Genomic DNA, 27,380 nt, shown 5'->3' on the forward strand with positions numbered 1-27,380 from the left:
ATAGGTATTTCTCTAATAATTATTAATACCTAGTACATATATCCATCTAAAGTTTTGAGATTATAAAATCAATATTTGGCAATAATGTAAAACTATAGCAGCCCAGTTAAAGACATTGTAGACTGATATTTTCTTATTAAGAGGGAAATTTTTTCTGATGCATGCCAAAATTATGTAGTTTCCATGCATAATTTCTATGTGTACAATAAAGAATACTTTAGAACCTGAACTGAAAATTTAATGAAAAATAAAATGTATAGCTATTATAGATAAAGTAGGAAAAAACTAAAATCTTTGGAATATCTTTATGGAGTTTAAATACAAAATTTGAAATTCTGTTAGAAGAAGTAGGTCTTGTATTTAGTGTATGTACAAAATATTTTTATTTTGGCTCCAGGCATTTGCGAACAGTGTGCCATGATGTTAATTCATTTTAATTTGACAGATTTATTTATTTTAGGCTTATATATATATATTTATATATATTTTTAATTGAAGTATAGTTGATTTACTATGTTGTGTTAGTTTCAGGTGTTAGTTTCACAGCACAGTGATTCATATATACATATATATATATATTCTTTTTCAAATTCTTTTCCCTTATAGGTTATTACAAAATATTGAGTATAGTTCCCTGTCTTTGTAGGTCTTTGTTGGTTATCTATTTTACAATATATATAGTGGTGTGTATATGTTAATCCCAAACTCCTAATTTATCCCTCGTCTCCTTCCCCCTTTGGTAACCATAAGTTTGTTTTCTATGTCTATGAATCTCTTTCTGTTTTGTAAATAAGTTCATTTGTATCTTTTTTTTTTTAATTTAGATTCCACATATAAGCAATATCATATGATATTGGTCTTTTCTCTGGCTTACTTCAGATAATCTCTAGGTCCATCCATGTAGCTGCAGGTGGCATTATTTCATTCTTTTTTATAGCTGAGTAGTATTCCACTGTGTGTGTATATGTGTATGTATGTAAATATACACACACACAGACGCACCACATCTTCTTTATCCATTCATCTGTCGATGGACATTTAGGTTGCTTCCATGTCTTGGCTATTGTAAATAGTGCTGCAGTGAATATTGGGGTGCATGTATCATTTCAAATTATAGTTTTGTCCGGATATATGCCCAGCAGTGGGATTGCAGATAACTGTAGTTTTAAGGAACCCATACTCTTCTCCATAGTGGCTGTACCAATTTACATTCCCACCAACAGTGTAGGAAGGTTCCTTTTTCTCCACACCCTCTCCAGCATTTATTATTTGTAGACTTTTTGATGATGGCCATTCTGACCAGAGTGAGGTGATACCGCATGGTAGTTTTGATTTGCATTTCTCTAATAATAAGTGATGTTGAACATTTTTTCATGTGCTTTTTGGCCATCTGTATGTCTTCTTTGGAGAAATGTCTATTTAGATCTTCTGCTTTTTTTTTTTTTTTTTTTGAAATAAAAAGATGTTTAATTTTAGGTTGTCTACTTAACAATTCAAACTTAGAAGTTAAACAAAACAATAAAAACAAGGTCCAAACTCTATAAATATAAACCTAGATGGTTTTGAAAGGAAATATACCCAAATATCAGTAGTGATCATCTGAGTTTTGGGATTACAGTTGATTTTATTCTTTAAAAATATTCTGTATTTTTAAAGATCTCTATAAAAGTTATATATTCTTTTATAACTAGAAAAAAACCAATAAATTGTATTTTATCAAACAATTTCTCATTGAGTAAGCTTTTTAATGTTGACTTCTACCTCAATAAGTTTTAGGAAAACATGAAAAGACCTTTGGACCTTTGTTCTTTCAGCTCTCTGCTAGGTGTTTTCACAAACTATATCTCATTTAATCCTCACAGCACCCTCATGAGATTGTTACTTCCCATTTTACAGATGAAAAATATGAGGCTCAGAGAGGTTAAGCAATATATCTAAGCCCTTTCAGATAAGCAGTGATTCAGCTGCCCACTGGCTAACTGGTAATTCCAATCCAGATCTGTTGAACCTTGAAATTTATACACTGCTGAGTGTCACACTGCATACACTGCATACATTAAAATTTTGAATTTTGAAAGTGAAAATTATCAATCATGTTAATTAAAATAATCATTGCTATACTGAAGTCTATATGATTTGTGAATATTGTTTCCCAATATTCTTTTCACTTTCTTTTTTTTTTCACACACACACACTGTATTTTATTTTTACAAGAGATAAACTGACACCACGCATTGTACATGGATGACCACAACAAAAGCAACAGTGATTGCAATTACCAAACACGAAACACACTCATACTATGTCATAATATTGACATTCAGTCCAGTAATCCTCCACTGTAACAGCTCCTTTACTTTGCAGTGAAAGTTGATTTGTATATTTTTTGCCTCTGAGTCCTTGTGGGATTTTTTTTTTGTTTATTCAAACAGAAAGTCACAAAAATTATAATCATCCTCATCAGTTCACTCAGTCCCATGTAATTAATTTTTTTTTCATCTTGATCTTTTGTTAGCACTTTTATGAATTCATCAGTTTTCCATTAGAGTTCTGCAAATGCTTATTCATTCAGTTCAGCAGTATAGTCAGTTACCAGAAACCTGTACTTGTCAGAGTCTTTTCCATGAATTCCTTGAAGATGAAACCCTTTTGTAGGAACATTTTTGCGAAAGCATCAGAGTACACCCAGAACTGTCTGTAAATGACAAAAGACTTAAAAATGACCACGGTTAAAGATTTGATGAAAGTTCATAATAATGCAATTGACAAGGAAATTTAGTTATTTCTGAGATATACATTTTAAAGTAATAACTAGAATTATGACTTATAACATTATACCAGAACATATAAGATTTTTAGAAATTTCATGTAGTGTCTGAAACATTTATATTAACATATTTCCATACAAATAACCCAAAGAAAGTTTAGTATTTTTTTTTGTTTGTTTGTTTGTTTATACTGCAGGTTCTTATTAGTCATCAATTTTATACACATCAGTGTATACATGTCAATCCCAGTCGCCCAGTTCAGATCTTCTGCCTATTTTTTGATTGGGTTGTTTGTTTTTTTGTTAAGTTGTATGAGTTGTTTTTATATTTTGGAAATTAATCCCTTGTCAGTCACATCGTTTGCAAATACTTTCTCCCATTCTGTATGTTGTCTTTTGTTTACAGTTTCCTTTGCTGTGCAAAAGGTTTTAAGTTTAATTTGGTTCCATTCGTTTATTTTTATTTCCGTTACTCTAGGAGACGAATCTGAAAAGATATTGCTGTGATTTATGTCAAAGAGTGTTCTAATTTGACAGATTTAGAAATGAATATATAGGGAGGGCTCTAAGGCTTAGGGTCCCAGTTTCATGATTCTGGTATATGTCCCTTAGTTTTGCTTCTGTATTCTTTGAATTGCTTGGTGATGAGTGCTTTAAGATCTCAGAAAAAAAAAATATTCTTTGCAGATTTAATGAAAACCCTATTTTAACATTGTCTGAAGATGTCTAAGTTGACTTGATAAATTGTGATATTTGCATTCTGATGCAAGGATGGGTCACCTCTGTAATTTCTGTATAATATTGTACTTTTATTTTTCCTTTTTTTTTTTTTTTTTTTTTTTAGAATTTTTATTTGGCTGCTACCTTAAAATACAAGCCCTAAAAATGCCAGCTTGTTTGGACTTAGAAGATGACCTGGATAAATGATAAAAATTAATAAGAAAGACATTTTGGTGAGTGAAACCTTATGTGAGAGTGAGTATGGCTCAGCTTAATTCCAAGCAGTGGAATGACACTACCAAAGTTACATTGCAAAAATTCTCTGAGTTTGAGTGCCTTCTGTTTCTCTGGGATTAAGACCTTGGTCTCTTTTTTTTTGTTGTTTTCTCTCTCAGGGAGTCCACAGACCTCCCAAGAGGCACATCATAAGACTTAAATGCATTTTAAATACCTGGTCTTCTCCAACACTACACCAAACCCAGTGTAGTTTACTGGGGCCTAGTGTTCTATCAGTCAATCTTGTGAGTCATGATTTAGATCTTCGGCCTATTTTTTGATTGGGTTGTTTGTTTTTTTGTTATTGAGTTGTATGAGTTGTTTTTATATTTTGGAAATTAATCCCTTGTCAGTCACATCGTTTGCAAATAGAAATTAGAAAAATTGAAATTAGAAATTGAAAACTGATGGCCTGTGGGCCATATGCAGCTGCAGTGTGTTTCATTTGGCCCATATTTTCCAGAAATGTAAATCAATTTTAAAATTTGGAGATTTTACTAAATATATGGATTTTAGTCTATTCTTAAAATTCAGAATGTTAGTCCTGGGCCTGCACAACACCTTCTCTCCCTCCAGAAAGGAATAATAAAGTGGAGCAGAGTAGCAGCTGCTGAGCATAGATGGGTATGCGAGTTTCCTATTGCCCAAACCATTCATACAGTATGTGCAAATGCATTTAATATTCAGTGTTCTTCTCTTATTTACTTTATGTGCCTGACTCCTGTAGGTATATGAATTTGTGATTTCTGAGGTGCATGATAGCATCTTGTCTTTTTGCTCAAATGGCAGATAATCTGAATAGTCTGTGACAATCTTTTAACCATTATTAACATAGGAATCTGAATATATATAAATATACATATAAAATATATATTTAAATCTGGAAAGACTGGTGTAAGTAATTAAATATATGTAATATATATGATATAAATTTATATATTTATAAATATATATGTTCAAATATGTTTATTTTTAAAACATACTGTGATTTGGAAGATGTTCATAGATAAGCTTCTTAGCATTCCTGATGTCTGGCAGAGTTTTACCATGGAGCAGTACTATGTTTCTGGTATGCTTGCTTTTTCCGTTTTTTTTTTTTGGCCACACCACATGGCATGTGGGATCTTCCCCCACCAGGGATTGAACCCGTGCCCCCTGCATTGGGAGCGTGGAGTCTTAACCACTGGACCACCAGGGAAGTCCTCTTTTTCCTTTTTTTTAAAAAAAAAAAACCCAATTAACTCTTTATTATGATCAATTTCAAATATATATAATTTATAGTACAAATAAAAATATAATGAACACCTGTATACTCATCACCTATAATTAGCCATTATTAACATTTTGTTATATTTGATTAATCTGTTTTTTCCTCAATTATTTTCAAGATTAAATTGCAGACATCATGACATTTTACCTCAAAATGCTTCCGTATGCATCTCTTGGGACTTCCCTGGCAGTCCAGTCGTTAAGACTCTGCACTTCCATTGCAGGGGGCACGGGTTTGATCCCTGATCAGGGAACTGAGATCCCTCGTGCCATGTGGCGTGGCCAAAAAAATAAATAAATGCTTCAGTATGCATGTCGTAAGAGACAATAAGAACATTGTCCAAAATAACCACAACACCATTATTATCACACCTAACAAAATTAGTAATAATTCCCTAATTATCCTAAAAATGTGCTTTGCATCTGTTTTTTTCAAACCAATATCCAATAAAGTACTGTACATTGCATTTGATTTTTTAAAAAAATATTTATTTATTTGGCTGCATTGGGTCTTAGTTGCGGCAGGTGGGCTCTTCGTTGTGGCATGGGCTTCTCTCTAGTTGTGGCACGCGGGCTCCAGAGTGCGTGGGCTCAGTTGTTGCAGCACGCACGTGCTCTCTAGCTATGGTGTGCGGGCTCTAGAGTGCACAGACTTAGTTGCCCTGTAGCATGTGGAATCTTAGTTCCCTGACCAGGGATCGAACCCGCATCCCCTGCATTGGAAGGTGGATTCTTCAACCGCTGAACTACCAGGGTAGTCCCCACTGCACTTGATTTTTAAGGCTCTTAAGTCTCTTTTAATGTAGAACAGTTTTACCCACCCTTTTTTTCCTGTGACCACTGACTTATTGAAGAGGCCAAGCCAATTGTGCTGTAGAAATCCTACACTCTAGATTCATCTGATTATTTCCTCATGGTGTTCTTTAACTTGTTCCTCTGTCTCCTGTTAAAAACTTGGTAGATTCAGGTTAAACATTTTTGGCAGGAATATTTCATAGGTAATGCTGTGCACTTAATAGTGTACATAATTTCTGGTTGTTTCTCTGTTAATGATGCTGAGGTGGATCATTGCGTTCAAGTGGTAGAAGTCAAGTCTTTCCATTGTGAAGCTACTGTTTTCCCTTTGCCAAGCAGCAGATATCTGGGATGATACTTTGACATCGTGTGACTATCCAGAACTCTGTCGAATTTTCACATAGTGTTTTTTCCTTACTGATGATCCTTGCCTGAAATTTTTTTGTTTTATTTTTTTATTTTATTTATTTATTTATTTATGGCTGTGTTGGGTCTTCGTTTCTGTGCGAGGGCTTTCTCTCTAGTTGTGGCAAGTGGGGGCCACTCTTCATCGCGGTGCGCGGGCCTCTCACTATCGCGGCCTCTCCTGTTGCGGAGCACAGGCTCCAGACGCGCAGGCTCAGTAATTGTGGCTCACGGGCCCAGTTGCTCCGCGGCGTGTGGGATCTCCCCAGACCAGGGATCGAACCCGTGTCCCCTGCATTGGCAGGCAGATTCTCAACCACTGCGCCACCAGGGAAGCCCCTGCCTGAATTATTTTATTAGGGATTGCAAAACTGTGGGTTTTCTAATGATACCATCTTTTTATATTTAAGTTGGCATTCTTCCATAAAAAAAGCTTTCCTTTATCACCTGGAGCTCTTTGGCTCCTGAAATGGTTTCATTTGGAAATCTTTTTCATTCTACCTTGGACAAGTAGAATAAATAATATGCTTGCTTTTAAAATTTCTCCTGAATATCATATTTGTTTTTAGATTCTTTATAAAAGATCAAAATAGCCCCAGTAAGAAGTTAAATCAGTAGGTAATCTGGAAATTATGTGGGTGAGCAAGATAACTGGTGGTTAATCTTAGCAAACCCAAAGAAATAGCACACGTTCATGATAGATGACCATAAATAAGCAAATGAGTCTCTTGAGCTAGTCAGCTATACTGTTGGAGAGAGTTTTCACTGAACTACATTTTCACTCAAAGATTACTCCATTATTTTGATAATAATTTTAAGTGGGCATTAATCTCAAAGAATATGTTATCTGGAAGAAGTTTCTTTTTTTTTTTTAATAAATTTATTTATTTATTTATTTTTGGCTGCGTTGGGTCTTTGTTGCTGCACGCGGGCTTTCTCTAGTTGCGGTGAGCAGGGGCTACTCTTCGTTGCAGTGCATGGGCTTCTCATTTCAGTGGCTTCTCTTGTTGCGGAGAACGGGCTCTAGGGTGCGTGGGCTTCAGTAGTTGTGGCTTGCGGGCTCTAGAGCACAAACTCGGTAGTTGTGGCGCACGGGCTTAGTTGCTCCGCGGCATGTGGGATCTTCCCGGACCAGGGCTTGAACCCATGTCCCTGCATTGGCAGGCGGATTCTTAACCACTGCGCCACCAGGGAAGCCTGGAAGAAGTTTCTTTAAAAAAATTTTTTTGTAGGGAAGGCCAGTAATTTTTTTCATAGACTGACTTTCTATTTCTTGTTTTTTTTTTTAAGCACCTGCATAATGCCCATAGTACTGTTAAACTGGTAATTCCTGAATTTGAATTAGCTGACTTCTTGTCTACCAGTTGAGGGTTTTCCAAATCTGAATACACAGCCTTCGTGGCATGACCAACAACCTCTTCAGAAGACTATCAAAGTGCAGGTTTTTTAGTTGGTTTTCTCCTTTCCAGTTAAAGATTCTTTTGAAAAACGTGTCTTAAATTTTAAATTCCCTTCTTGCAGTTGTTTCAACTTTGGAACAGCTGTTAAATAGCTACAGTTTTTCAGGCATTTTCAGCAGTCAGACTTCTTTCTGCTGAGCAGCAGAGTTTTTTTGTTTTTGTTTTTGGCCTCACCGCGCAGCATGCGGGATCTTAGTTCCCCAACCAGAGATTGAACCAGTGGCCCCTGCAGTGGAAGCGTGGAGCACTAACCACTAGACAGCCAGGGAATTTCCAAGCAGCAGCTTTTAAGCTCTAAAAATCTTTTTTTAGTTTTGTTTATTTACCTGTAAAGTTCTTTAATATCTGTAAAATGTAGGTGGCAGTTGACTAATGGCAATGGTATTTATAAAGGATTTTCTGAAAGCTGTTTTTTCTTTTTTTTTTTAAAGCTACTTTCCTTTTTTTTAATTGAATTGTATACTTTATTTTTTTAAATTAATTAATTAATTAATTTTGGCTATTTTGGGTCTTTGTTGCTGCGCGCGGGCTTTCTCTAGTTGGCAGCGAGCAGGGGCTACCCTTCGTTGTGGTGCGGGGGCTTCTCATTGTGGTTGCTTCTCTTGTTGCAGAGCACGGGCTCTAGGCGCGCGGGCTTCAGTAGTTGTGGCTCGCGGGCTCTAGAGTGCAAGCTCAGTAGTTGTGGCACACAGGCTTAGTTGCTCCGCGGCATGTGGGATCTTCCCGGACCAGGGCTCGAACCCGTGTTCCCTGCATTGGCAGGCGGGTTCTTAACCACTGTGCCACCAGGGAAGTCCTGAATGCTGTTTTTTCTTAACCACCCAAATTACATTGTTCCTTTGTAACACCGATAGTACTAGAAAAGGTTATAATTGGCAGACTATAAGACACTCTGCTCAAATGTAAAAGTTTTTTTCCATATTTATTTACAACAGAGGAATTTTCCCCCTTAAAATTGCTTAGGTTTGGTTTTTGAAAAGCCTTTGCTCTTGAAGTTTAGTGATTATTTTAAAAAGAAAAGTTAAACAGTTTTTAAAAGTTGATACTTTTTTCTATTTATGCAAGTAGTATAACCATATTACAGCATATTTAGCTTTGCATTTTCCTAATGACTTACAGCGTTTTTGGAAAATAGGAAAAGAAAATTTACCAACAATCTTACCAACCTAGCACAATCACTATTTGCATTTTAGTGGGTTTATTTTCAGTCCTTTTTTCTTATCCATCTTTTAAAAAAAATAGCTGTAATTATGCTTTATATAGGGAATTTTTTTTAATTAGAAGATTTGTGTGAGGTTCTTATGTTTCCATACCATTCTTGCTTAACACAAATGCTGAAAATTAATGTTCATTCATTCACTTTTGGGTTAAGAATGTGATCATCAATCCCAAAGATAATGGAGGAAATGGCCACATGGTGTGGTCTTTAATATTTGTACTCTTTGGTAGGCAACATAACTGAAAATAGCAGAAAATGTGACTTCCCTAGACCTAAAAGTTAAAAAGTAATTTAGTTCTGTCCTAGACATAGTTCTTTGCCTCTATAAACATGTGCTAACCACTTATTTTCCTTTTGCAAAAGTATTTTAAAATTTTTGTGTCTTTGTTTTGTTTCTGAATCATCATTTTCAGCTATGCGACTATTAATAACCCTTTAAAAGTTGTTTTAAATGGTCCTCATGAAAGACTAGGATTTTAAGTAGTCCTGCAGATGCTCTTAGTTAGGTCAAGTTGTCCTTTGCAGGTTAAAGCGGAGGGCTTTAGAAACCTTGGCTGCTCTGACGCTTTTGTTAGGACAGGAGTAAGGGGAGTCTTGGGGTCAACCCCAATCTTGCTCTGTGGGGGTCAACCAAAGGCTTATATGAATTAATTCTCAGAAAATACCTACTTTATTTTCTTGTGATTTTTCGTTCCCTTCTGCCCATATTCTAGGCTGACAAAATAAAAGGAATTTTATTTAAAACTGGTATATTTTTATTTCTAGTATCTTTAAGAACTATTATAGAATATCTTAATTAAACTAGCTTATCCTCTCTGTAATTTCTTAATTTTTATAGTACTTCCTTATTACTTGGCAAATAAATTATAGTTTTCATAGAACTATAATTATACATTGTTGACTGTATAATTATGCCTTGTAATGAATGCTTTTTGTATCTTCTGTTTTCAAAGGTTTTTTTATTGTCCACTTGGCATATGCTTCTGGAATAATATTCACCATGGTTTTGGATGACCTTCCAAACTTAGAAGACATCTATACTTCCTTGTGTTCATCAACAGTGGAGGACTCAGAGATGGATTTTGACTCTGGACTAGAAGATGATGACTCAAAAAGTGATAGTATTTTGGAGGATTCCACAATCTTTGTGGCCTTCAAAGGAAATATAGATGATAAAGACTTCAAATGGAAATTGGACACAATATTGGAGAACGTGCCCAATTTGTTACACATGGGTAATTTGCTTTATTTTTCCTTCTTGTTACTCTTTTTGAATTGTCCTTCTATGGTTATCTCGAGTTTTACAAAGTACAACTGTGGTTGTACTAGGTTGAAAGGCTGATTTTAATTGCAAAGTTGGAATTTTAGGATTTTTTTTTTTAATAGAAATTGTTGTATTTTTTTAAGTACATGGAGTAACTGAACATAATAAAGCATTACTTAGCATAGTAATCCTTAAATTATCTGTTCTAATGGATAGGAGTAATTCTCAAGACCCAAATTTATTTATTGTTTTTAGCTCTCTGGTCTTTAGTTTCCTTACCTATAAAATGAAGAAGTAAGACTGGATCTTTGAGGTGACTTAAAAGTTACAAAAATTTTTCCTCCATGGTTCTGCTTAAAATGAACTTGAAATTTGTTCTTTTAAATTTTAGGCCAGAGGTTAACCGATAGCCTGCTGTATCCAGTGTGCAGCCATGTGTTATGGCCCACTTTAGTTTTGGGGGTTTGTTTTTTTTTTAATGTTTGAATTTCATTGCCACTGCTTTAAAAAATGAGATATTTTACATTAAAATTCAGATTTTAGATTTGTCTTTAAACAGGAAAGGTCAGATAACATTGAGCTCTCCTATCCCAGGTGGTGCTGAGTAGCACCTGCCACTGAAGGCAGGCCCTCCCTTCACGACTGTCCCATCTGGCCTCTTCACACATTTAGATAACCTGTAGTGGTCTTGTGGGAAGTTGTGCTTGTCAACTTTGGTTTAGATGTTCTCCATCTTTCCTGGGTAGCACAGTTATTTAATCCCTTCAGACATAATACAAAGCCTAGATTTTATCCTTTTATCACAGATCTTGATTTGATTAAGTGCTAACCAACTTTTTAGGTTTGGGGGTCTTATTCATTAGAATTGATGTCAGGAGGAGAGCTGTCTTTTTTTTCAAGGGTCTTTTTTTTACCAGGTTATATAAGACTTCTCTATAGTTCTGGATTATTTAACATAGTATTAGAGACTTTTATGGTGAAAGTTGTAATTATCACCATAATCATGTCATAATATATCATATCTTAAGGGCTAGCTGCACCTGAAATTGTTCATTGCTCACTGCTCTTTTTTTAAAAAATATTTATTTATTTATTTGGCTGTGTTGGGTCTTAGTTGCGGCACGTGGGATCTTCGTTGCGGCATGTGGAATCTTTCGTTGTGGCACATGGACTCTTCGTTGCAGCACGTGGTCTCTCTCTGGTTTTGGCGCTTGGGCTCTAGAGCTCGCAGGCTCAGTAGTTGTGGCACTCAGGCTGTCTAGTTGTGGGGCTCATGCTCCAGATCACACGGGCTCAGTAGTTGCAGTGCGCGGGCTTAGTTGCCCCACGGCATTTGGGACCTTAGTTCCCCAGCCGGTGATCAAACCTGCATCCCCTGCATTGGAAGGCGGATTCTTAACCACTGGACCACCAGGGAAGTCCTACTCATTGCTCTTAATTATCCACATTTTTTTGTTTTTAAATTGCTGAATTAGTTTATTAATGGCTTTTAAATAAATTAGCAAACTCAGACTTATGGTTATCAGTTATAGTCTTGATCCAAAAAGTATTTTAAGTCAGATGTTCTCAAATATGATGGAAGTTAAAAAAATTTGATAAAATATAACTGTTATAGTTAAAGATTTTTCTGCAGGCTTATCACAAGTAGATAATGTCATAAGCAAATTTAATGTTTGTCTAGACCACGTAAGTATAAGATTCCAGTACTGTTCAGATTGGGGAGAAGCTCTGCAGCATCTATACTCTGTGGTACCAGGATCTCAAGCTCCCTACCTTTTGCTGTTTGGATGCATAAATATCATGGAAAGAAAAATGACCTGAAAAGCAGAGCTGGATTCTGATGCCATGATGCTGCTAGGTAGCCACTGGATTCTGGGCAAATCTCTTAGACTTTCTGGGCTTCAGTTTCCTCACCTATAAAATAGACTTGAACTAAATATTGCATAATCCTTCTTAAATCTCTGTGATTGTATTAACCTTCTGCTCTTAGCAAGTGGTCTCTTTTTTCCACATAAGAACAAGTGGACTCCATGTCTGGATAAATGTATAACGTATAATGGTTTTGGAGGTGGCAGTGGCTTTAGGCAACATGTAGGCACTTTCCCGTATCCATATATATTTCTTATTTTGAGAATAGATATTCCTGTATGACCATTTTCTCAATACTGGAATGTATAATTGAATGGAGGATACAAGAGATTTAATGTAGCTGAGTTTATAACAAAAGAGAAAATTATTTTGTCTGTGGTTGTTGGGGAAAAAATGTTTTTTTATTATCTAACTGGACCTGGGATTTGCTTTTCATCTGTGAAATATAATTACAGACAACATTACCTCCTCAGTTAGTTTAACTTTTGCATCTTAATTTAAAATCATGTTCTAAAGTTTGCACTGACTTTTCAGATTTGCTGAAATGTAATGTTTTCATATCCTAACTGAAATGTAGTTGTCAAATTTATGTTGCTTTTCTCCTCAGTTTGGTGTGCTTCAGTGGAAATTGTTTAAAGTAGAAAAAGATCAAAAATGAGAGACATAAAGAATCAAGATTTAAGCCTTCCTTAAATTGGAGCATTTACAGGATATTGGAAGAAATGTTTGCTCCCTCTCTCTATGAATATCTTTCACAGAGATGCCCAGTGAAAATTTAAATATGAGTATTAAAATTTCAATTGTTTCGTTTGAAGAATTAAAATTGCTTAACATTTTATAAGTGAATCTACTATTTTCCTTTTTAGTGCTCTTTCTTTAAACAAGTTTAGTGAATTGTAGCTACAGATTCCCTAATATCTTACAATTGGCATATCTGCCAGTTGAATTTTTATAAAATTTCACTTGAAATTTGAAACTTAACTATTCTTAGCTTCTCAGTTCACATACATTGAACTGAGTCCAGAAGTAGACCTTATTCTGTTAATTTAAACTTATCTCTCCCTTCTCTCTTATGTTCCTTACTCCATCTTACTGCTTTCCATTTATTAAGTGCCTATGGTGTGTCAGATCCTGTGCTAGATTTTTGGCATATTATTATCTCATTTAACACTCACAATCACATGAAGTAGTTTTTTCATGGTTTTAGAGACGAGAAGGGTAAGTTTCAGAAATGTTAAATAACTTGTTCACGGTCACCCAGGTGCTAAGTGGTACAGCTGGGATTCAATTTAAAGTCTGGGCTTCCCTGGTGGCACAGTGGTTAAGAATCCGCCTGCCAATGCAGGGGACACGGGTTTGAGCCCTGGTCCGGGAAGATCCCACATGCCGCGGAGCAACTAAGCCTGTGTGCCACAACTACTGAGCTTGCACTCTAGAGCCCGCGAGCCACAACTACTGAAGCCTGTGGGCCTAGAGCCCGTGCTCCACAACGAAGAGTAGCCCCCGCTCACTGCAACTAGAGAGAGCCCGCACGCAGCAACGAAGATCCAAAGCAGCCAAAAATTAATAAATAAATAGATAAATAAATAAATAAAACAAATAAATTTATTAAAAAAACAAACAATATAATAATAATAATAAAGTCTATCTAATACCAAAGCTTAAACTCTCTCAGCTACTCCATACTGGTATTCTACCTTGTTCTTTTACTTTGTTGTTGTTGTTCATTCCATGTCTTCAGATGGCTAAAAGATTACTGATATTATTCTCTTTCTTTCACGACCAAGAATCCAGCAAGCTAAAGGTACAGAAGGTAGAGCCCTGGAACAGCGTGCGTGTGACATTCAACATCCCCCGGGAAGCAGCGGAGCGGCTACGGATCCTGGCTCAGAGCAACAACCAGCAGCTTCGGGATCTGGGAATTCTCTCCGTTCAGATTGAAGGTGCATGTCTGGACCCAGATTATAGGAACAGTAGAATATAGCATGTGCTGCTTTGTCTGTTCCTCTCAAGTTGAATTCAGAATGCCAGATAATTCATGTCACCTGTGCTTCACATTACAGCACCTTAGGATAAAGAGGAATTGAGGCTCTGGTTGGGTCCTGACGCTTCAGCATCCACAGCCTCAGACTCCATTTCCTTGGCTGATGTTGGCTGTCATTCTGTCAGACTTTGATTTTACTGGTACCCTAACCAAGGACTGATTTGTCTTTTAAAGAATATCTAATTTCAGTCGCTTCCTTCCACCCAATAAGCCTTATTTAGTATTTATTTATCTAACAGAGACTAGGAGGCCCTGAACAATCCTTTTGTAGCAGTATTCATTTTTCAGATGTTTTTGACAGAATGATCTTTTAAAAATGAAAATATGGAGTATACACACACACACACAGCTTAAAACCCTGCTGTGGCTTGCTATTATTCATAGAATAATGACCAAACTCCTTATTGTGACCTCAGGCTTTGCCTGGTCTGGCCTCTACCTTTCTCATCTAGCCTTATCTTTTACAGCTCTCCTCCTTCTTCCTTGCTATCTAGTCTAGCCTCCTCAGCTTTCTTTTAGGTTCCTTGAATATGCATTTCTTCTTCCTGCCAGGAGTCCTTTGCATTGATGTCTTCTCTGTATGGATATTGTTCCCTGCCATTCCCCTTTCCCTTAGTTATACCTACTCAGCCTTCAAGTATCAGCTTAAATCTTTTTTTTTTTTTTCCAACTTAAATCTTGAGGAGGTGTTTTCTGAACTCCTTGACTAAGTCAGAGTCTTTTTTTCACATACTCTTACAAAAGTCTGTTTTTTTTCCCCTTCAGATCATTTTCTCACACTTTGATTAAAGCAATTATTTGATGATTGTTTTGTTCCCCCATGGACTGCAAGCTCCAGTAGGGGCAGGGACCATATCTTGTTGCGCTCACTGTTGAATCTTTGCTTGCTTGTACATCTCAAGTTCTTTAATAAACATATGTTGAATGAAAGCAAGGGAAGCAGATATATAATAGTAACACTTTGCTTCAGCCCTCAGAATAAATGATAAATAAAATATGGTCTTTGCCATTATAAACTCAAAAGGAGCTCATGACCTTGATGAGGGAGACAAACCTGAGAGATGTAAGTACCAAGTATGGGGAAGCACAAAGGAAATTCTGTCTTTTGGTGCCCAATGAACTAAAACCTTCTTTTCCCCTCCTGTGTTGATGTAAACAAGGTGGCAACCAGTGAGTGATTCCAGCCTTCTCTTGCCCTGGTGGGCCAAGCCCTCCTGACCCTGTGCTTGCATAGGACCTAAATGCTCCATTGAACCTCAGTAACTGAAAGGTCAACATTTTGTACGTAGGAGTGAGACACATTTTATGCAGTTAAGATTGTAGGCTGCTGTGCCCCAGAAGGGGCGATATCAACAAACAGATAATTTAGAGAGATTATTTAGAGATATATAGATTGAGAAATGGGGTAAATTCCATAATTTGATAAACAAGGAAATAGTGGCTTAAACAATAACCAGTTTGTTTCAAAAAATGTTGGATTGTCTAAAAGGATTCAGAAAAGTAAAATTAATTCACAGCAATCTATTGGATGTAGGATGAACTTTTGGGAAGAGTGTAAGTCAAATAACTATTGGTAATAACACTATATAGGCTGTTTATGCTTTATAAGCACATAAGCACATTATTTTTTATAAGAAACATGTAAGCAGTTTCTTAAAAACCCCAAACATTTTATAGTCTCTCTTACCTATTTACCTGAATTAAAAGGGCTTTGTGGTAGTGTTTTCCCCTGGAGAAAGGAAACACCAGTTTCTTCTCTTAATCATACCTACTTCCTACAGATTCTTAAAAGGGTAAGATGCTGACTCCCCTTTATCGTTATAGCCATAAATTAAAATACAAGTACCAGCAAGGAAGCCAAATAAATAACATATATTACAAGAAATTATGAAATTTACATATGGCAGTGAGTATCACATTACAGAAAAAGAGTTCTTTAACTTTTAGGGTACACATATGTGTCCCAGGTGATCTCCTTTTCTCTTTCCACACTCCCTGGGAGTTCAGGCTGGAGTGAAAGTGGTGGCAACAGCTGTTGCTTTTGTGAAACTGGTGATGGGCTGATGCCTTTTAAGTTGTAAGAGAAGGTATTGCCACTGTTGTGGTGTCTGCTGCAGGGCTGGAGGGACAGGTTGTTCCTCCCAACAGACTGTTCTCCATTGAAGAATCCTCCCCGTACCCTTCTTTTGAGTTTTGGCCAGGGAGTTGGGAAGATGTCTTTTTTGAGGACATTTTGTGACTCCTCTGTAACTTCATTCTGATTTAAAGCAGGAGTCTGTGTCAAGGGCCAGAGAATAAATTTTTTTGGCTCTGTGGGCCAGAAGATCTCTGTCAAGACAACTCAGCTCTACTGTAGTAGTGCAAAAACAGCCATAGGCAATATGTAAATGAATGAATGTGCTGTGTTCCAATAACACTTATTTAAATAAACAGGCAGCAGGCTAGATTTGGCCCACAGGCCATAGTTTGCCAACCCCCATCAGCAAGTTGGAGAGCCAGTAGTGTTCTCTATGTGTGTTTCCTTGACAACGAGTGGCAAATAGGAGAATAACAGTAGTATAGTGTGGAAATTGTGTTTAATTCATACGTGATTTTTCCCCCCCCTGGGCAAGGGGAGTTAGATTAGTAGCAATAGAAGGATTAATTGTCCACAAGAAAAGCCAAAAAGCCTTTAGATCTGTTACTACATAGGTGGGAGTCCTTTCAGCTTTATTTCAGGAAAAGTAAGAATGAGAAGTTACACTCAGGTACCTTCCCCAGAAGTATACCCTCAGCATTGCATGGCTCTCGGCTTGTGAAGTTTCAGTTTCTCCTGTGCCCACCTTAATGGTGGCTCCACTTGCTCAAAGCTCCACTTCATCTACATTATTTCCCACCTTTAACCAGTCATTTTCATTCTACTGTTTTGGGGTATGTTACCTACACCAATTTTTGTTTTTATTAGCGCTCTGGTTACAAAGCCGCATGGGTTTTGAGTTTGCCTCAACACTGTTTTTCCCATAAAACCTATTGTTTTCAGTGTGAGATTTTTATAGACTGCGAGGTTTTCAAGGAATGCATTTATCGTATAGAAAAATGCCTATGATTCTTTGTAAGGTTGTAATAAGATGACTATTCATCATATAGCCAGTAAATAGCTAATGAGTGCCTACTGTGTACCAGGCACTGTTCAGTGTTTAAAGGATATAATTAAGGTGGCCATATAATTTATCATCTAAATTAGGAAAGTGAGAGTAAAGGGGGTTACTGTTAATAACTATTAATTAACTGTTAATAGCTATAAGTGAATGAACTATTAATTAACTGTTAATAACTATAAGTGAATGAATAAGTAACTGTTGATACATGGGATGTGCTCTGTAGAAGTAACAAGATGTTCTGATAAGGGTGACCTAACCTTAGATAAGAAGATTGGAGAAGGCCTTTTGGGGCATGTGACACTTAAGATTACATTGAAAATTGAGAAGTTGGTTTATGTGAAGAGTGCAGGAGAACTGTTCTAGGCAGAGAGAACAACATGTGCAAAGGCCTTGAGGTGAAAAGTGGGTTTGTGTACCTAAGAAAGTAAAAAAAATGCCACTGAGGCTGAATCCTTGTTATTAAAGGAGAAAGTGGTGTGAGTTGAGGTTAGAGAGATAAGGCAAGGACCACGTCTGGGCTGTCAATAGCAGCCACAAGCCATTTACATGATCTGATGTCCATTTCAAGAACAATACTATTTCCACCTAGAATGTCTTAGCAAGTTTAGTGTATTAATAATTCTTTCCCTTTAGTGGAAACCCTCAAGATCTGTATTTTCTTTTCTCTTTTCTTCCTGACTACTATAGGCAACTTAGAACATCTTGTAGCCCCTGGTGATTGGTCACTTATTGGTAGTATATTTGTTCCCTATTACCAAGCTATCTGCCGGGTTAAAATACTTAATATTTTATCTATTTATCTAGCTGACCTAGATCAGTGACAAGACAGAGGAAACTGCTGTGCCCTCATTGGCTTCCTTCTTTATCATCTTGCTCTGTAAAACATTAAGTTAAGGAACAAGGTGAACGCACCCTTTCAAATTTTCAGCCACAGGCTAGCTATACTTTTATCTGCCCACAAGGTGGTGCTGTCTTCCAGAGTAACAGTAGTCAAAATTTGGGATTAAGCACAAGGAAGCATCCCAAAACTTGTTTCAGAGACCTTTTTATCAAGTGAGGTTTAAATTGCCTCTAACTTTAGAGTCTACTCAATTGAAACACTTCTAGTGACATTACCTACCAGGCTATTGTGAGGTTCAAATGAGATACAATTTTGTAAGCATTAAAAACCCTATACAAAATGTTGGTCTTTTTTTTTTTTTTTTTTTTTTCCAAAATGTTGGTCTTTATCGTAAGATGTCTCAGAGGTAGATTAGTAGCAACCTATCTACTCTTCATTGCAGGAATTTCTCTGCTGCGTATCTATTTATATTGCAGTCATTGAAAGGGAAATGGTATTTTGCTTACAAATATCACAGTGTCCCCATGCCATCGTATGTTCTTTCTCCATTAAACCTACTCGTATTTCTAATTTCTGATCATAAATTCTCAAAAGGTAATCTAGGATTTTGAGACTTTCTGAGAATATTTTCTTCCTACAAACACACATTCAAGGTGAGTTGGTTGAAAATAAATATTCAGAGTTCCAAGCTCTCTGGTGATGGCATACATCATTAACGATTGTCCGTCTGCTGTATTGTGAGAATTGGTTATGTTCTCCCTGTGCTTCATGTAAGTGAACCTGCTCAGGTGAGGTTGAAGAAAGACCCATATAGTATTGAACTCACCCTTTTTGTGGTGGTAAACTTACCGTAATTCTTCAAAAGCACATAAAACTGAAGCTCTCGCATATCTGTTTTTAAACAAAATTTGCATCTTATTCTGATGATTTCCTTTTTAACCTAACTATCATTTTCAGGGGAAGGTGCTATCAACCTCGCTTTGGCTCAGAACCGAGGCCAAGATGTGAGAATGAATGGACCCATGGGAGCCGGAAATTCAGTTAGGATGGAGGCGGGATTTCCCATGGCAGGTGGTCCAGGTGAGATCTACTCAATTGTATGACATTTTACTAGTTTCCTTTTTTGGCTTTATTTGCTAGTGTATGATCATTTGGGTCCTGCAAGATAGGTGGGGGTTCCTGACACATTTCTGTTTATTGGTTCAGGAAAGCAAGACGTGAATCTAGACTCTCAGGAGGCCAGAATCACAGAGCATGGAGCATATACAGTCTTTGTGATCTTTTGGTCTTATGCTTAAAGATAGATGAGCCCTGAACCATGCAGCAAACATTTATTGAGTTTTCATTGTATGACAGGACCTATGCTAAGTGTTGAAAGTACAACTGAATAAAACATCTTCTACCCTCAGGGTGTTTATAGCATAGTGTAGCTTTCCAACTCCCACCTTTCTCTGTGACTGAGAATCTGTGAGCTGAGAGTTCTTGCATGCTTATTTGTAATCTGCAGAAGTATGTGGGAGAATATTGTGTTTTTATGTATTTAGAATTTGAGAGAGTTATAAATTTTTTGCTAACTTTTTAGCAGTCCTGAAATTTCTTAGAGATTGAACTCAATATTCTGTGAGTCACAGAATATTAGAATTGAGTTGGCTCTCTCATTTGAAGCTGAGGAACCTGTGGAGTTCACAGAAAGGAAGCAATTTGCCCTGGGTCAAGTAGCAGTGGGCTAATATCACAGCTCTAACTCCCCAGGTCAGTGCTATTTTCACAACACTAGTGGCTTTCAAACTTTTTCTGCTGCAGGATCTTTTATTCAGATAAGCCAGAAAAGCACAGCTGCTATGGTTGAAGGAGAGTAAGTACCTGAAACTATACCCAATCATTCACCTCCCCATCTACCACAGTAGCTCTTGAAGAAATGCGGCAGAATAGAGAAGCTCAATTTATAAAGCCATTTTTCTGAACTATAGCTGAAGACTTGGCCATATAGAATTGGAACTAGGTTTTTATCCTGGCACTGCCATTTAGTGTTTACCTCAAACTAGTCACTGTAACTCTCCAGGCAACAGTTTCTTCACCTATAAAATGAGATAGTAGTGCCTATAATCTTTTGAGCTCATGCTTGAAGATGGATGAGCCCTGAGTCATATAGCAAACATTCACTGAGTTCCTGTTATGTGTCAGGGCCTGTGTTGTTGGGCTGTTTTGGAGTACTGTATAGCAAATGTAAAATACCCAACGTGGAACCTATAGTAGGGAGTTAAAAGATATAGTTCTCCATAGAAGTCTGAGCATTTGGTGTTAAGCCAGCTTGATGAGAGATTATAGGTGACGCTGTTGCCACTACTGAAGAACCAGGGCCAGAAGAAGAGTGGGCAGAGTTTAGCCAAGTTGCATATAGTTAGTGAAAGAAAGACTAGACCTAGGATGAGACTCAGGAAATCTGGGTTCTGGTCTCAATTTCTGGCCAGATGTCTTAATATTTACTAGCCTTAGTTAGCTGTAAACATATTTAAATATGTCCTAGAAACAATGTTATAGATCTCTTCCAGCCTTAAAATATTAGGACTCTTAAATCAATATCAATACACTAATTGCAAGCTCTCCTAGTATCTGGCAAATAGCAGGCATATTTACTAAGCATCTCTGAAAAGTGAGTGTAAATTTTAGTGATGTGTAGGTAGTTCATTATCAACATAGGAAACTTAGAAGCTTTAGGTTGAAATTAGGTTAGACTGGTATTTAATGAAGGACACTATGATAATATATACAATATAAAGTTTCAGGAAAAATCAGTTAGCAATGATCTGTAGTCACAGTAACATTTTAACCCCTAGGTGTCTTTCTTTACTGCCAAGCATACTTTAAGAATGTTTTTTCTCTGTTGTCCATTGGGATAGTGGATGCAAACAAAATTTAACATTTGGTTAAACTAAACAGAGAAATTTTTCAAGGGAAAGAGACCTTAACTAGCCTCTAAAACAATAATAAATAACTTTGGAATTGTGTATCTAGAATGTCTTAGACTAAATTATTCTTATTGCCATTTTCTTCTCAGCATTGGCAACAGAAAGTTGGCTGATAAGCAGGAGTCTTTCGTAATGAAAACCAAATCCATATCCTATTTTCTTTTCATAGCCTCATAGAATCCCAAGATTAGTGATTATACCATACTAGTCATTTAGTCATGTGTCGCTATTGATGTTTTGAACCGATAATTCTTTCCTGTGGGGAGCTGTCCTATGCATTGTAGGATGTTCAGCAGCATCCCTGGCCTCCTATCAGGTGCCAGTAGCACCACCACCTTTTTCCCCCAGTTGTTCCAACCAAAACTGTCTCCAGACATTTCCAAATACCCCTTTGGGGACGAAATTGCTCCCAGTTGTGAATCACGGCTCTAGTCCAGATTCCCACATAGTGCTGGAATGTATTCTATAGTATCTCTACTAAGCATGTAGCCAGCATGTGCTTAAACATTTCTGAGGATAGGAAGCTGATTGTAGACTAAGAAAACCTGTTTCTTCTTATCTCCTAAGAACTTTCTCACTGTCTAATTACCATCTTCGAAAAATGGGGTGGGGTTCCTCAGAAATAAATGCATTTTTTTTATTAATTAATTTTTTTTTATACAGCAGGTTCTTATTATTTATCTATTTTTTAATTTTTTTATAAAGCAGGTTCATATCAGTCATCAATTTTATACACATCAGTGTATACATGTCAATCCCAATCTCCCAATTCATCACACCTCCACCCCCACCCCCCTGCCGCTTTCCCCCCTTGGTGTCCATACATTTGTTCTCTACATCTGTGTCTCAATTTCTGCCCTGCAAACCAGTACAAACAAATCCATTTTTAACAGATAAACATTTACCTAATTGCCCTTTCCCAACTACAAAACACCTGAAAATGCTGGATGAAATATAACATTTAATGCACAGCTGAGCTTGTAAGACAGTAAGGGAAATCCCCAGGGCAAGAAAGAAGTCAAAGAAGAACATTTGAATAGCAGTAAACAAATGAGGAGATGCTGCAGGGGCTAAGAAATTTGAGTTTTAGTGGCCAAGAGGGATAAAATTTGAAGCCTTGCCTTGGGTCCACATAAAGAAGTTAGAATTAGGAATCCTTCATGAAGCCAGGATTTTCAGTACAATGTAGATTAGAAAATTTTCACTCTCTGGCACAAGGAGACAAATGCAAAACTTGTCTCTCTTGGTCTGGGCTCTAGCTGAGGAGTGGGGGAAAGGGTTTTTGTAGAATTGTCTTCTCTATCCTTATGCATGTTGGACATTTAATGTATTATTGAAATGACCCAGGTACAGCTAAGCTAAGTTATTAAGTGGTCCTAAAGTGGTAGTAATCGTTGAAGCTTTCACCCCAAACCATTGCAGATTTCTCATAAAGCCTACTCCAAATTCATAAAATTTAGAGTCCCTCCCTCCAGAATTCTAGATAATAGGAATATCAGCATGTTTAAAATTATGAAAATTCTAAGAAGAGGACAAGACGCTATCAAAACACAAAGAGAATTTGGGGGAAAAACAGAACTTATAGAAATTTAAAAATTATTGAAGTGAATAACTTATGCAGCAAATTAGACACAGCTGAATTAGAAGGTGAGTTTGAAGAAATTACCCAGAATACAACAGACAATAAGAGATGGAAATATGAAAGAGGTCAAGAGAAGTGAAGGATAAAATGAAAAAGTTGAATGTGTATCTGAAAAGAGTTCCAGAAGAAGATAAAGAAATTGAGGAGGGACAATAGTGAAAGAGAGAATGGCTGAAATTTTTCCAGAATTGATGAAAGACATGAGTCCTCGGATTCAGAAGTCCAGTAATTATGAGCCCTACAAATAAAAATAAATTCACATCTAGGCACAAAATTGTAAAACTACAGAGCATGAAAAACAAAGAGAATGTTAAAAGCAACTCAAAATGAAAGACCAGTTATTTACAAAGGGAAGATTATCAGACCCACAGCTAATTTCTCAGTGGCAACATTGGAAGCCATGAAACATTAGAATAATATTTTCAAAGTGATGAGAAAATTATTAACAGCCCAGAATTTTAAACAAAGCTATAGTATCAAGAGTAGTATGAACTAAAGACCTTTTTAAAGAGACTAAGAGAATTTACCATTAACAGACCCTTGCTAATTGAACTGCCCAAGGATGTACTTCAGGAAGAAGAAAATTGAACCTAAGATGGAAGAAATAAGAGCTAAGAAGGAATGGTGAGCTAAATAATTGGTAAACATGGGGTAAATCTAAATAAGCATTGACTTATTTAGTAATAATGATGATCATATATGGTCTTTAGACAGTAAGTCAGATATGTCTGTTGACATTTTTAAAATATCACTAAAATAATAGAAATAGAATGTATAGCTTCTAAACTAGTAGTGGGGGCGGGTAGAAAGGAAGGGCATGATGAAAAAATCAATACAATAAAATTCAGGAAAAGTAGGAAAACAGCATAGAAAAAGAAGGGTAAAAAGCAGTGGTATCAAAAAGTGATAAACCAAAATATACCAGTAATTAACAATAAATGCAAATGGATTATAAGCACTGATAAAAAGAAAGTGATTAATAGATTGAATAATAATCTCAGATTTAGCTATGTGCTCTTACAGGAATGATATAAAACATAAGGTCTCAGTTCATAGTTAAAAGGATAGAGAAAAATAGAGAATCCAGATGAATATTAACCAAGAAAAAGGAGTATAACAATATTTTTATCAGATAAAAAGCATTACTGAGGATAAAAAGGACCACTGTATAATATAAAAGGAAGAATTCAGGAAGATAGTTAAACTTTTGTGTTCTTAATAACCTAGCCTCAAAATATGTGAGGCAAAAATGGTCAGAATTCATATAGATAGCAAATCCTAGGGGAGATTTTAACACACCTGGGTTAGTAATTGATGGATTGAGCAAAAACTAGTAAGGATAAAGAAAGCTTGAATAATATAATTAGAATAGTTTGATATAATGGATATATTCAGAAACCATATACTAATAATTCAAGAATTTTAATCTTTACAAGAGTAACATTTATATAAATTGACCATGTGTTATTCCCACAGCAGGTCTCAGTAAATACCAAATATTGGTAACACACAGATCATTTTCTCTGACCACAGTGCAATTAAGTCAAGTCAGTGGCCAAAAAAAAAGAAGAAGAAGAAAAAAAAAACTGACCAACTAAAATATCCCATATTTTTAGAAATTTTAAAACATGTTCTAAATACCCAATGATTTTTAAAAAAGCAATCATTATGGACATTAGAAAATATTTAGAAGGGAATAATGAGAATGGTACATATCAAAACTTGTGAGATGTAGACAGTACAACATTTGGAAGAAAATTTGAGCCCTCAGATACTTATATTAGAGCAGAACATCAGCTGAAAATTAACAGGCCAAATGTCTGACTTAAGAATTGAGAAAAAGAACAGCAAAGTAGTAATTTAGGAGGAAGGAAATAATAAAGGTAAGAGCAGAGATAAGTAAAGTATGAATTAAAAAACCCAATGGAACAGAGCAGCAAAATCAAAAGATATTTCTTTGAAAAGACAACTAAAATTGATGATCCTGGTAAGACAAATAAATAAAAAAGAAAGAGGCACAAGCAACGTCAAGAAAGAAAAAAAGCATACACTTTAAAGGGTGTATTTTATAGTATGTGAATTATATCTTAATTTTTAAAAATATTTATTTGTTTATTTTCCTTATTTTTTTTTGCTGCGTCGGTTCTTAGTTGTGGCACACGGGATCTTTGTTGAGGCATACGGGATCTTTTTTTTTTTTTTTCCCATTACGGCACGCGGTCTGCTCGGGTTTCTCTCTAGTTGCGGCATGCAGGCTTCTCTCTAGTTGTGGCGTGTGGGTTTTCTCTCTATAGTTGTGGCGTGCGGGCTGCAGAGCCTATGGGCTCTGTAGTTTGCCGCACATGGGCTCTCTCGTTGAGGCGTACGAGCTCAGTAGTTGTGGCACGCGGGCTTAGTTGCCCCGCGGCATGTGGGATCTTAGTTCCCCGACCAGGGATCGAACCCACGTCCCCTGCATTGGAAGGCAGATTCTTTACCACTGGACCACCAGGGGAGTCTCTTAATTTTAAAAAAGAATGGCAAGAAGAGTATTCCATGAATAACTTTATGCTAATAAATTTGAAAGCGTTGGCAAAGAAACAGTTTTCTGGAAAATATAATTTAAAACTGACTTAATAAGACATATCAAATGAAAAATCTATAACTACTTAAGAAATTGAAATAATCTGTCTCCCTATGAATCAATTAGTATAACCACAGGCTCAGATGATTTTACAAGTGAGTCTTACTAAATATTTAAAAGACAGATACATATATTCTTTCAGAGCATAGAAAAAGAGGAAAGATACTTTCCAGCTCATTTTGAAGTTGTTTTAATCTTGATGCTAAAATTAAAGGACAGGAAGAGAGGATAATTATAGGCTATTTTCATTTACGAGCACAGATGCTAAATCCTAGAAAGTCTAATAGTATCAGAAATTAGAGGGACTTCCCTGGCAGTCCAGTGGTTAAGACTTCACCTTCCAATGCAGGGGGTGCGGGTTCCATCTCTGGTTGGGGAGCTAAGATCCCACTTGCCTCACGACCAAAAAACCAAAGCATAAAACAGAAGCAATACTGTAGCAAATTCAATAAAGACTTTAAAAGTGGTCCACATCAAAAAAATCTTTAGGGACTTCCCTGGTGGTACAGTGGTTAAGAATCTGCCTTCCAGTGCAGGGGACACGGGTTCGACCCCTGGTCCAGGAAGATCCCACATGTCACGGAGCAACTGAGCCCGCACACGACAACTACTGAAGCCCACGCACTTAGAGCCCGTGCTCCGCAACAAGAGAAGCCACCGCAATGAGAAACCTGTGCACCGCAATGAAGAGTAGCCCCCGCTCACTGCAACTAGAGAAAGCCCGTGCACAGCAATGAAGACCCAAATCAGCCAAAAATAAATAAACAAACAACTAAATAAGTAAAACACTTGAAAAAAAATCTTTAAAAAAATTTTTTTAAAATAAAAAGAAATTAGAAAGATGTGGAGCAAAAGGAGTTCTCAGACTGCTAGTAAGAGTATAAACTGGCATAACCGCTTTTGAGTGCAGTTTACCAATATCTAGTAAAATTGAAGGTGCTTATACTTTAAAACCTAGCAATTTTAAGTATATAGTCTAAAGACACTCTTACCTGTCTGTGGAATACAGGACAAATACATGACACTGCAAAATTCTAAGGATGAAAAGTTAGTATTCATCAGCAGGAGAATGGATTTATCAGTTCCATAAAATGGGGCACTATTGTAGCAGCCAAGATGGATGAATCTCAGAAAATAATATTAAGTGAGAAGGGAAACTGAAGAAGAATACATATAGAACGGTGTCACTTATACAAAGATTAAAAGCATACAAAAAATGTAATGCAGTTTATGTATGTAGGAAAGATAAACATGCATGGAACTGTTAACCCCAGATATAAGATAAGAAGGAGGGAATGGAATGAGATTGGGAAGGAGGAGGCAGCTTCTGGTGTATCTGCATATATATCTGAAGGAGGCAGGGTAGAATGTGTAGATTTAAATAAGATAGATGGTGGTATAAAAATTTTCCATACCTTCTTATATTTTTGAAATATTTCATTAAAAACAAACATTGTGCCAATGCCAGTACTCTATTCTAGGGATTTTTTTTTTCTCTAGGATTAATAAGGATGACCAGCCCTGCCACTGTTATGATACCCCAGGGTGGAAATGTGTCATCTTCCATGATGGCACCAGGCCCCAATTCAGAACTGCAGCCCAGGACTCCTCGCCCTGCTTCTCAGTCAGGTACTGACCTCCAATCTTTGAGAATTGAAGAGGCTGAACTCCCTGCACAGATCATTACAAAATTCACCTCTCTCTGATGCCAAATTCCTAACTGCGCAGCTTAAAAGCTGTCTTCTATGTAAAATCTGCCCTAGTTTCTTCAAGCTGAAAGTCATCATTTCCTTCTCAGAATTTCTTCTCAGAATTTCTCATTATTCTTATCATTATTCTTATTCCTAAAACTCTATTCCTTGGCCTACTTAGTCCTGCCACTCCATGACCGAGAATTCTGTATTTGTTTTGTTTTCTTATAGTTCCTCAGAATATGCTTTGGAGAGTACTGCTCGCCACATTTTATGTTTGGCTCTTATATCCACTTAGAATCATAAGCTCTTTCTAGACAACATTCATCTTTCTGTCATCTCGGCAGTTGCTTTGCATTATAGCAAGTGCTCACAAACGTTTCATT

General features: G+C 36.6%; 1 protein-coding gene across 13 annotated transcripts in view; it reads left to right on the forward strand.

The window, feature by feature from the left end:
• Positions 1 to 27,380, forward strand: part of NCOA6 (nuclear receptor coactivator 6) — a 99,295-nt gene that overhangs the window by 38,268 nt on the left and 33,647 nt on the right. For 8 of the 13 annotated variants that reach the window (XR_014235359.1, XR_014235360.1, XM_082358797.1 and 5 more), the window contains 5 exons: positions 3,612 to 3,720; positions 9,865 to 10,146; positions 13,832 to 13,987; positions 19,027 to 19,149; positions 26,804 to 26,932. Coding sequence is in view for 11 of the 13 variants with exons in the window: in XM_082358797.1 (XP_082214923.1) it covers positions 9,912 to 10,146; positions 13,832 to 13,987; positions 19,027 to 19,149; positions 26,804 to 26,932 (643 nt within the window). In the remaining 2 variants the exon portion in view is untranslated. The remainder of the gene's footprint in view (positions 1 to 3,611; positions 3,721 to 9,864; positions 10,147 to 13,831; positions 13,988 to 19,026; positions 19,150 to 26,803; positions 26,933 to 27,380) is intronic. The other 5 variants (XM_082358802.1, XM_082358794.1, XM_082358795.1 and 2 more) reach the window with 2 other exon arrangements.

Source organism: Balaenoptera borealis (assembly GCF_965194805.1).
Source record: "Balaenoptera borealis genome assembly, chromosome: 16".
NCBI classification, from domain to species: Eukaryota; Metazoa; Chordata; class Mammalia; order Artiodactyla; family Balaenopteridae; genus Balaenoptera; species Balaenoptera borealis.